The sequence below is a fragment of the Balaenoptera borealis genome (assembly GCF_965194805.1).
Source record: "Balaenoptera borealis genome assembly, chromosome: 12".
Lineage (NCBI taxonomy): Eukaryota > Metazoa > Chordata > Mammalia > Artiodactyla > Balaenopteridae > Balaenoptera > Balaenoptera borealis.
Window position 1 is genome coordinate 83688880 of NC_138869.1, and position 12411 is coordinate 83701290.

General features: G+C 41.3%; 1 protein-coding gene across 19 annotated transcripts in view; it reads right to left on the reverse strand.

Annotated features, from left to right (window-relative positions):
- The window catches only part of PKHD1 (PKHD1 ciliary IPT domain containing fibrocystin/polyductin), a 476353-nt gene that overhangs the window by 250608 nt on the left and 213334 nt on the right, over positions 1–12411 (reverse strand). For all 19 annotated transcript variants that reach the window (XM_082346239.1, XM_082346233.1, XM_082346232.1 and 16 more), the window contains 2 exons: positions 4815–4992; positions 3224–3419 (listed from right to left, as the gene is read on the reverse strand). In XM_082346239.1, coding sequence (XP_082202365.1) covers positions 3224–3419; positions 4815–4992 — 374 coding nt within the window. The remainder of the gene's footprint in view (positions 1–3223; positions 3420–4814; positions 4993–12411) is intronic.

Below are 12411 nucleotides of genomic sequence, written 5' to 3' on the forward strand. Positions count from 1 at the left end.
AAAATAACATGGCATGCTAATCACACTTGAAGATGTTTGGGTGTTTTGTACCACAATTCCAAGAGATCAGTAAGTATTCTTAACCTCGTTGTATAGATGCAGCCACGGAGGCATGGAGAATTTATAATTCCATGCCCCAGGTAAAACAGCCAGCCAGCCACTGATTAAAACCCGAAGCCCTAAACTCTGGCCATGAGCTTTCCAAAGAAGCTGCATTCTGTAAAGACATTGCTGAACAAAGACAAAACTTGCCTTGGTAAAGAAGAGAAAGGCAAGAGTCAAGAAATATTATATGTGCGGGACTTTTTTCTTTGTCATGGGGACCAGTGAGAAATTTTCTCCTGCACCACTGCCTGGCACCCCCCACCCTTGTTGGTCAGTGGCCCATGATTATTGAGTGGGCAGCACACTCTAGTGGAGAGAGTCACAGCCAGGAGCCAGAATGCCTGGGTTCTGCTCTCTGCCATTCTCGGCTGGGTCAAAGATGAGTCAGGCATCTTAAATCACACAGCAAGGAGCCAAATGGAGGAAATGAAGATAGTTGTGATTTTTTAAAAACTTCCCCTCTTGGGGGATGTGGTAGGGCTGCACACTAACAATACAAAAGACGGTCTACTTAAAAGTGGTCAAGGAACGAGTGAAAGCCAGCCAACTGTCAGCGGAGCAGGACTCCAGATGGAAGGCCAGCAGGGAAAGGAGCAGTGTCCCCCCCAACCATGCCCACCCCCCAAAGCCTGACAGGAAACTCGGTGGACCTGGAGGAGGGTCAAGCAGTTTCCCTATAATAAAATGAAACCTCTGTATACACAACCTCCTCATGGGTTTTTTTTTTTTCATTCCAGGAATATGTCCACATAGACTGTGAGGGCTTCTCTTCTTGGATTAAATGTATTTTATGTAAATTATCCCAATCACAGAGACCTATAAAGCCCCATGGTCCAAAGAAGACAATTAAGCGAAAGTAACAAACTAATCAACATGTAACTGGCACTCTCCTGCTTGGAGCCTTTGGAGGTGTCAGCCGCAGCTACGTCACTGCCGTTGGGGCTGTTGGTCTGCGGACACCATGGTAGCCTCCTCAAATTCCTAGTGGTGGTGCAGACTTTACACAGAGGATATCCACAATCATGCCCAATGCACACAACCCAATATAGCTGCATGGGACACCACCATGGAAGACCAGTGTGAGCTTCGGCTCCGCCTGAAACCTCAAGTCCTCACTGTGACAGCCCAGGAATGGGAACAGGCCTGGCTCTCGCCACCTACCTACTCCATTCAGACAGAGGATGGCGGGAGCACAGATGACCATGAAAGCCGCTCCTTGGAGGACTAGGAATCCTCTCCAAGGAGTCAGGGTATCCAACCTTACTAAACATTCCAGCAACCCTCTGTGACTTCCTGTTCCTTGCCCAACTCATATTATTCAAAAGTGGAGATACCAAGGTATTCTGATACAAAGACTCTTTAATAAAAGCCGTCTGCCTAATAAAAATGGTTTATACTGAAATATTCACCTCAGTCCTATATATGTACATATATAATACAGATGCACATCTACATAAAATATATATATATACTTATACAGATGTGCATTTATACCATATGTGTAAATATAGTATAATACTATAACTTGCTGTTAATTCAATAAATAATGTGGGGAAGAAAATCTTCAGCTGCATGACTTGATTTTGTTTTCTTTATGCCACAAATGTTCCTTTATCATGCTTGGTTTACGTGGCTGTTCAAATTAGTTTGCAGTTCATGAACAAATCTGATCCATGGACAAGACAGGTTCCTCAGAAGCGTGCTAACTAATAACACAAGAGCAATTTGAAATTAAAATTTTGTTTCGGAATATACATCAAATGAATAGCCATAGTTAAAGTTAATGGCAACTATTTGCTCTTACTTAATGGCTGTATTTGACTCTAGTGGTAAAACAGTCTCAGGGATCTCTGTCCATCCTGATTTTTTATAGTTTTAGGTTGTATTTATGGATGAATCAAATCAGAAATAAAATTTGAATGGTACAATTCAGTGCAAATAAAATATAGAGCAATCCATTTGGCCAAGACTTTTTAAAAACCCGGGAAGCACCATCCTCTCCTCTCTGGTGCTATTAAAATGTAATTGCCCCAGGGCTCAAGTGTAATCAGACCCAGTTGACAAATGGCTAGGCACAAGTGAGAGGGACAAAGAACTCAGGATGCCTACCAGCTCCCTAAACCCTTAAGGCCAAGTCTGGCTTGTGGCAGAGACTGGGACTTGCCATGCTTGACATGGCCCTGATTTCGACCAGGATCTATTAAGACCAGTTCATAACAAAATTGTCCTTCTAGAGACTCAATTTGTCAGATTCTCCTTCTTACAGACCACACTGAGCTAAGGTTGGTATAAGTGGACACCATGTACCCAGAGTGACCAATGCTGAAATAATATAGAAAAGAAATATGAGATGAGCTCCAGGAAGTCAAAAGAAATCTATGGCCCTGACCCACACATTGGGCTCCAGTGAAACATGCACAATAAGAAGGTAAGGAAATCCTTTTGGCCCCTGTTACTCTGCAATCACTGTAGGGTTTCTGGTTCTATAAAATGAGGCTCCTGGACCCTTCACCCTGATGCTGCCTCTGACACAAGACAAGACAGCCCATCCCCAAGTCCTCAGATAGCCTTCCATGCATCTCATTTTCCTGACCTCAGATTTCCTTCCAAGGCTTCTCACCTTCCACATTGACTACACTCTTCATCCTGCCTCTCTGTACCTTTGCTGCTCCTTGTATCGGTGATCACAACCAGCCATCCTGTCTTTACATGTGCAGTTGACTTTTCTACAAATACAACATGGCCTTAACATGAATGAAAAATACGAATAGCAGTCAAAGTTTATTAAGCACTTGCTCTGGTTTAGACCCTCTGCTAAAGAATTTTACATGTTGTCCTTGATTTAATTTCCTATCCTTTAGATAGGTCCTTTTATTATCCCATTTTACAGATGAGGAGGCTGAGGCTTAGAAAGAATACCTGCACGATGTCCCATAGCTAGTAGGTGCCGGAGCTGGGATTCAAATGCAGGCAGTCTGATTCAGAGCCCAACCACTTAACCATAACACACAGCGGTCTCTTTCAGTTCCTCATCACTTCATAGCACCAGTGTTTGGTCTTCCAAAGGGAATTGTGGTTTCTGACTATGTGCTCAACATGCTCATCCCATTATACTTACCCAGATAGGTGAGTTGTCTCAACTGGCTGTGGAAGAACCAGTCACAGCCCTGGTCCCGACCAGGTGATGGAAGAGACGGAAGGGACCGCCCCGCTTGACTCCCGCACGTTATGAGGATGTCAGGGTAAGGCCACAGGTCTGTGTGCACCAGCAGCAGGTAATTCCCAGGAGCAAAGTTCTCAAATGTCGCTGAGTACTTGAAGTGAGAGAAAAGTACAAAAGTGCTCATTGAGTGAGGAAGACTCTTCCCAGAAAAAGATTTACAAAGAACTCAGATGGAGTGGTTTAGAAACAGGACTGTTCACACCGGCTACGTTTCTTGTGGGAAATGGGATTACTTAAATCTACTCCATCATAAATTCATAACTAAAGCTACAAAATCATACAGTGTGAGGACTGAAAGCTGTAAGGTTCTTCTTATTTAACAATCTCAATTAACAGAGGAGAAAACCAAAGTTCAGACAAGTGAAGTAACTTGTCCCAGGTCAAACAGCAAGAAGAGACAGAGACACATGTAGAATTCCTGTTCAGTTTTCCCCAAGACTCAAACAGGCAGGCAATGATAGGAGTGCCATCCATTTATAACAGTAACAGCTAACACGGTTGAGCATTGGCTCAGGTATCATTCATATCAAGGCATCCAACCCTTGAAAGACTCTGGGGATTGTTACTAGTATTGCCTCCATTTTATAGATGAAGACACTGAGGCAGGTGGAGGTTCGGTAACTCTCCCTACATCACAAAGCAGGAGAGCGCTGATCTGGGACAGAGACCCCGGTGTCCACCTCCAGAGTCACCATTCTACTGCCTTCACCTTCCCAGAATGTTCTCATGGGAACCTCAGAGGAAGGGGAGAGAGGTGCACATTCTTCCTGAGAGCCGTGGTGAGGGGATCAAATGGATTCTGCTTTGAATTCTTCAGCTCTATGGCACACCTGCTTCCAGCTCCCTAAGACCTGCTCTTATGACCTTTAGGGAGAATGTGTGTGATGAGACGGGAAGAAAGAAATGTGTTAAAAGGAATAAGAGAAGCTTGAGGGAATCCACTGGATTGATTTTCTTCAGAAAATGCACCTATTTTCCTTATGGTTTTTCCTACCTTCCCTCCCCCTAACCATCTGACTCCTTCAACCCAATCCAAACGAAAGGCTAGTGCCTTTCGTTTTCATGTGCAAGTTAATCTTTGACCACAAGGTGGCAGTGTGCAATGTAAAAAAAATGCCTTGTGAAGCTATTTTCTCTCGTCTACAAACACTTCCCTGGGGTAAGTTGGTTCTTAACCCATAATATATAAGACTACAATTCTATAGGATGCTTAGAAGCTGTTTTTCATTGTATTAATAAAGTTAAAATTTCAGGCAGAACCATTCTGTGTTCAAGGTGAGGTTTAAAGAGATTCTAAAATTTTCAAGTTTAAAATAAAAAACAATCATACCTCAAATTCAGGTTACATTCATCTGGTCAAAATGCTGCTGCAGTTTTCTTGATCAACACCAGAAGATGCTAATACCTGCAAACTATTGCATCACAGAAGGAAAGACGGGAACCCCTAGGGAATGGAATCTACCATCAAGTGGATGCCAGGGATTACCTGCAGAGAGCTGTTGGTCCAAGGGCTCTCAAATCGCAGTGAGTAGGTCTCTTGATCCAAGAGCAGCGCCATCCAGCCATAAGGGTTAGACAGTGTGTCATGCACATAACTGACAGTGGTTGTCTTATTTCTGCTGTCCGTTATGGTTAAATCATAAGAAACTTTTGGGGCATTGGCTCTAGAGTGATTTAAAAAGAAAAAAAGTGAGTGGTAAGTTTTTTGTCCATCCTGGATCTAAGGCACTCCTCTCCCATCAGCTATAACTCATCTATTTTCTCCATGTACGTCTCTCGTCCCAGTGTCTATAGAGGTTTTAGCAGTCATGGTGTGTGTCAAAAAGCCCAGTGGGAAGGTGTCACTGGACCATTTGTGCATCACACTGACCTGTAACACTCAGATCTTAGCCCACTAATCAATGCCATCTTAATGAGTTCATATAGGCCAGGACTATATACTATTATTTTAACAAAGAAATGTCCAAGGTCAGAATATTGCCATAGCCCGGGTTTATCAGCAGCAGAACGCGTATTACACAGTCACTAGTTATCTCTCTGGGGAACAGTGGCTGAAGCCCAGAACCTCAAAGCCTACCTCCAACGGCCCAGCAGGAACAGCCGCAGTAAGCTTCCCCGGAACGAAGAGGGCCCTGGGTCCTCTCCTGTGGGCTTACGCGATGCCCAGGGCTCACTCAGTGCCGGTGGGTTTGCATTTTGCTTGTTAACAAGGAATGTGACATCCTGAAGTTAGAGACATTTTCTCCTTTTTGGTATCCTGCCCCTTGGCACTGGGCCCTGCACATTATGGGCACTCAAATCATGTTTGTTACACAAACAAAGCCTGCATGGAGGAGCTCTTCCCAAAAGCGATGCCAACTTCCCAATTTACAGAAAGGGTTTCTAGAAGAACAGCATTTTACCAAGTGAGGAAACTGAGAGAGAGTATGGTAAAAGTAATATGTGAACATCACAGGTAGAGCTAGAAAGTTTTAAATTTCTACAAAGTATTCTATGCAGCCCATTCCAGAAAGTGATTTTTAAGACTTCACCAGAAGATAAATAGATTTTGCCACCTGCTTAGACCCTAAAAGAAAAAGTGGACAGAAAAAAAATAAAGCAAAAGCTAAAAGAAATCAACACCCATTACGACCATCCTTCCCCCTCTGGTTTAGTTTTGATGAGAATCTTTAACTGTGGCATGTTGCTACAGGCAAATAATTAAATTCTCAAAGTAAAGGGGAATGAGACAAAGGAGGATGTTGGGTTTTCAAAGTGAGGGGTGATGTGAGCACATGGAAAGCCAATTTATAATATAGTGGCATATTATAGAGAGGAGACTGGTTTTAGTGTTAAATGCTTGGGCACCATTGTCAAATGGCTATAAATTGGAAATCTATATCTGCGTGCACTAGGTGTATGAATTTGGGGCACTCACTGACCCTCTTTAAGCTTTAATTTCCTTTTTTTTTTTAATGGAAACAACAACAGTATGTATCTCCTATAGCAACTGTGAAACTTAAAGTGATGGTCTATGTGAAGTATTCAGTAACCATCACTAAGCCCAATAAGTCTACCTATAGCTAATTTAAGAAAGAACCTCAGATGTGCCTGGTTTGCCACTCTGTCTACTTATTTTACTGTCTAGAGTTTATCCAGGATATTTGGTCATTTAAAAACACACTCAAAACATTTCATGGTACAGAGCTTTAGCCCTGGCAATGTAGCACTTGATACATATTTCTTGTAAGATTAAATGCGTTTGTTTCATCCGTTAATAAGTAAAATGAAAGGGATAAAGAATGCTCAGGGCATTTGGAATAAAAGAACTACTCTTTCCCAGATGTCCCTACATAGCATTCACCAAACCTTTAGAAATCTTGGGGTGGGGGGGCTTCTTCCTCTCTTTGGACCTGGGATACAGAGGACTTTTTTTGCATGTATATCAAGATTTAAATCGGAACTTAAGTAAATCCTGGACTCACATTCTTAGAATCAGAGTGGATATGAAGGTCATCTGTTCTAACATCCAATCTACTGTGGAAATTCCCTCCATATTTTATCTTGTTCCTTCTTCCAGCTTTGGGGAGTTCACATCCTCAAATTCCTCCTCCATTTATGAAATTTATTTGTAAATTTTAGTTTTAGACAAGCTTGAGAAAGCTTAATTTTCTCCCTTGTATTTTCTAGCCCTTTCTCCTCAATCGCTATGGCTTTCTCTTACCCTGACTGAAACCATGAGTCCCAGGGTCCCAGGAGATCAGCCAGCACAATTTGGTCCAACTAAGATATTTACTAAGTGAAGATAGGTTACTGGGAAATAAATGTAAAACAAATGTGATAAGAAGAGATAAGTTGAAATACCAAAGAGGCAAATGAGTTAGCCACAGCAAGTACCGAGGTCAATACATCAGGTGGGATTCCCCACAGTCCAGAAAATGATTCCGAGAATTTCAGGTTCTGAAAGAGCAGCCCTTCAGCTTTCACAGAGACATATGGGCTCTGGAAAATGAATCACAAGACTGAATTCCAAGAAAGACTCACTGATAAATCAGAATTTCCATTTAATAATTCGCAGTGAGAAATAAAACTGCCTTTCACATAGTGGGTATTCAACAAATGTTTGTTGAATGAATAAATGAGTGTTAAATGGACTAGAACACTCTAACTGGCTACTTAGTGATGTTTGGTCCCAGGGAAGTCTACGCAGAAAACCACATGAGTGTCAGGAGATTTCTTGTAAACTTACTCATCAAAGGAGATAAGCAATTGATCGTAAGTTATCAGATCCTGATACAGTCAACCCCATTATCAATAAGATATTCACCAAAAGGACTTACACACTTAAGTTTAGTGGTCAGAAAACCTCTCCTGGACATATACAAGCAATCTGCACTAACAGTGGGCCCTGGTTTAGGAAAATGCTAAGATTTCCTTATGAACTTAGATTTCTTCTATCCTAGTTGAGTGCTCTCAATTAAACCACTTTTACATTAGGGTTTTGGGGTTTTTTTTTTAACTATACACCAAAAGAATTCTATTTGTTCAAATGCATCCATCTGTTCACATCTAATTACTCCAACCTGTATTTTGTCACTTACTTTGCCTGACCAGCCTATATTTTATCACTCTTTTCTTAAGAGATAATGCATATTTCCAGAAATTCTTCTTCATTCCAGCAATATGGCCCCAAGAATTCCCCCTGGTCACTTGGACTAGACTTAATTATTTCTCAGATTTCTATCAGCATCACATTTATAAGTCAGTTTTAAGATCTAATTTCTCCTGATTCTGTTTCCTATAGATTGTAATTTCACTTACTGAAGGAGCCATTTTTCAGGCCATACTCCCCAGTTTCAGAAGGCCCTTATAAACATGACCCTGTTTTCAAATACTGTAAAACCACTAAATGCTAACATTAATTCAGTTCTATTCGTCTTCGGGACTTTTGCCCCTTCTTTTTGATGCCCTTCTTCCAACAGCATACAGTAATCTGATGCTAACCCCTTGGTCAACCAGAGACCCAACCATAGCACAGTGTGATCCTAAATCATCCTTTCCTCTACCTTCCTCATTCACTGCCCGATCCTATCAAGCCGCCCCATCCATCTCAACCAAGGGTCATGTGGGATGCAATTTCACAGGCACTCGAGGGCAGCATGAGCTTTCTTTAGGGAAATACAGGTAGAGAAGGAGGTTATCAAATATTCCTTTATCACAGTCGGTAGTGGAAAGGATCATATTGTGCATTCTGAAAAGCAAATCAAAATGTGAAAGACCCATCTCCCAGTAGGCAAGATGCCTTTTGTTGACCATCATCTCAAGGGCCAAAAATTCTAGGTCAAATCAGCTCCCATCCTTCTAGGCCAAATGCCAGCAGTGACAGTGGTGGGCTCTTCTGAAAAGCACCCAAAGAACATCAAGAGTAGAAGAATACCATGAAGAGAATTTACCAACCATAATTACTACAATTTTCGCTTGCCCTAAATAGCCACTAATTTCCCCGTGCCCTAAATAGCCACCAATCTCCCTCTCTTTACTGTTAATGAAGCAAAGGAGCACACAAGTATTTCTAATTTGGAGGAGCCAAGGAAGTCTGCATGGGCCATTAGCAGCAGAAAGCTTCATTACTAGGGGAAGAAGTCTCTCCCTGAACTTCTCATGGCTTTATGTGCAAGAAATCAGGAGGCAACCAGTCCATTTGAAATGTTAACCCTTACCTCCGAGTGAGCAATGGCTCCTGTATACAATCAAAAAGACAAGAGGACTACAAGCCTTTCCTTTTCTATGAGGTAGCTTCATTTTTTTTTAATCACCAAGCCTGTTTTTAATTAAGGGACATTTTCCTTTAGAGGTATCCTTTAGCAGTATCACTTGATAAAACTTCCCAACCTAAGTACAAATTTACAATATTAGTTGCATCAACAGTTATGTAATTTAGTGCCCAGATACTGTGCAGAACTGTTGAGTGCCTACTGCCCACAGAGGATTTGTTAGGCAATCAACAATACCAGTGAGAACAAATATTAACTCCCTGGTTTGTGTTTACCATTAGCTTACTTTTCCTGAGGGTCCATATCTCTGTGTATTAAGACAAACACTGCACTGAGCTCTAAATGCTCTAGATTCGGAGCAATTGTGAAATAAACCCTTTATAATTACACATCTCCTAAGCCAGACACATCATAAAAACTAGCCCCAAATGGTACTGTCAGCATTGCCTGGATATTCATGCTTGCTGCTGTTACTCTCATCTTTTACTGCACAAAGAGGACAAAATCAAAATGTTGAGCACAGCCAACAAATTTTTGTGGCACGACTTTTCTTGAGCATCCTTTAAAAATACACTGGGCTCATAAGAAGTCCTTGTCAGAAGCTCACCACTGTCCTTTGTTTTGGAGAGTCTTATTTTTGCATAAGTAGCCCATCCTATACAGGTTGCTAACTGTGTATTCCCCTTGCCCCTATGGCTACTGGTGTAAAGAAACCGCACCTCCTCACTGGTGAGAAATAATAATAAACAAAAATTTTTTTAATGAAAAAAGAAGTCCTGTCCGAGACCCACTATTCTATCTGCTGATCTGCCATCACCCAGTGATAATTGACATGTATCAGTAAGGGGTTTCCCGTATATACTACCCTTATTGATTGAGAAACAAATATTTCTCCTTCTGAGCAAGAAACCTAAGAGAAAAGAAACCCTAACCCTCAGACTTTCTTCCAAACTTTTAACAATTCTTAAATTCACGTAAAATATAGAAATGATAGGCAGAGAGGCAAGCCGTATGAATCCTTGCATTTCTGGCAGGTACACCCCACATCACTCCTCCACGACTTTGCAGATATATATTTCTGTTTATCTTTTTTCAGAGTTAGCTAAAGCAATAATAATTGATTGTAGAAAAGTCCCAAAATCAACCTAGCACCTCCCCAAAGGTAGTGTCTAAAGTTTTTGCAACACACTTGGGATAATAATTCTTGCTTATTATACCTTAATCCTTGAAGAGAAGCAATAGATGTCTATTGTCTATCTGTCTATCCTTCACATACTATTGCATCTCTTTCTTGATCTGTGGAATGCAGCTGGAATGGCTATCCCAGAACATGAAAACACTACCCTTGGAGCTACACAACTCCAAGGTAGACAACTACTTGTCAGGAATATTGAAAAACAATTTTATGCACCTAGTAGGGAGTTAGACTATAGAGCCTACCTCTCTTTTATATATATGCACACCTGGCGCTGGTGGGGCTGACAGACTCCCCCTCATGAGCTCACCATCAGCCCCTCTTCCCAACTCCATATTCAGTGATATCAGGACAGATCGTGTGAGAGTATTTTCACCACGGAATTAAGCAAATGCTACAAATCAGGGTCTTTATTGTAGAAAGCTAGTTGTAAAACAGGTACCAGCACACCCCTGGACCCCTTTATTATTCATGAAATTTAACAACCATGGAGTATTATTGATGATATTCCTCAGTTTGGGCTCCATTTCGATGTTTAGATCTTTTTCTATTTTACTGCTGTAACCTCTGCTGCCGAGAGCGGATAAAATTTCTTGGAATTTTCCTGTCTCACATGTGTTTTTTCTGAGAACTGAAAAGATACCATTAGTGATGTTATGCCTATTTATCCCTAGGAAGGAGCGTTAGGCCATTATTAAAGGAAAAGCTAGGCCACAATTTCCATTTCAACTCTTCTCTACTTTTGCATTCATAGAGGCAGGGGGTGCCTTGTACTCTGAACACAGACACATTAAGAGCAGTTCCATAGGTAAACACTGAACGCAAGCACTACAGGGAAGGATATTAAGCAGGATCTAAGAATCAAGGTGATCAACAGCAACATTAACGTTTTCTTTTCTAGGAGAAATAGGAAGAAAGAAACAGAAGCTTTGGGGCACAATGAATCATAAACTGTGTCCTGCAAGACTCCAGATTCCACGACTTTCTGGGATATTTCGTTGGATAAGTGCAGTGTCATGTGGCTATTGGAAAGTGTTCCCTATTTTTCAAGAATTGGATTAAGTTTCATTTGAGCAAACTTAATTCCCTTGCCAGGCATTTGCTTCTCAGAAACGTAATCATCTATAATATTTTATTCTATTAGTAGTAAGTTTATATGTTGTTTTGTCAATCATAAATGTAGAGACTTTTTTTTTAAAACTTCATTATTGGAGTATAGTTGCTTTATAATGTTGTGTTAGTTTCTGCTGTATAACAAAGTGAATCAGCTATATGTATACATATATCCCCATATCCCCTCCCTCTTGCGTCTCCCTCCCACCCTTCCTATCCCACCCCTCTGGGTGGTTACAAAGCACCGAGCTGATCTCCCTGTGCTATGCGGCTGCTTCCCACTAGCTATCTATTTTACATTTGGTAGTGTATATATGTCCATGCTACTCTCTCACTTCGTCTCAGCTTACCCTTCCCCCTTCCCGTGTCCTAAAGTCCATTCTCTACGTCTGCGTCTTTATTCCTGTCCTGCCTCTAGGTTCATCAGACCATTCATAAATGTAGAGACTTTTAAAAGACAACATTTACTGAGCACTTACTACCTGCCAGACAACGACCCTGTGAGTTAAGTACCATTTGGCTCATTTTACTGATAGGAGAACTGAAGGAGAAAGAGGTGAAGTAACTTGTCCAGGAACATACCTAGGAAGTGGCGGAGGGAGGGTGGGCTATGATTTATGCCCACAAATGATTCTTAATTACCTCTCTATTCTTCAGCCTTTGAAAAATAATTTCAAACATATGCATATATCTTGACTTTCTTTTATGTGCTTCCTGTTAAAACTCAGAAGGACTGGTTGGCCAACCTACAACATCTTGTAAACTCTTCTAATTTCCCCCACATTCAATTCAGTACATAATTGGAAGACAGATCAAGGCTTGATTTCTGTGAGGAATAAGTAAGAAGATGAGTCAAGGATGACTCCCATCTCTGGCTTAGATAACTGAATCATTTGTCTGAACACCCAGAGATTCTGAACATCGAGGGAGGAATAGGTCCAAGGAATAAAGACCATAAGTTCAGTTTTGACAAGTTGAGTTTGAGATGGCTGTTGAATACTCTAGTGGAAATACTGAAAGCA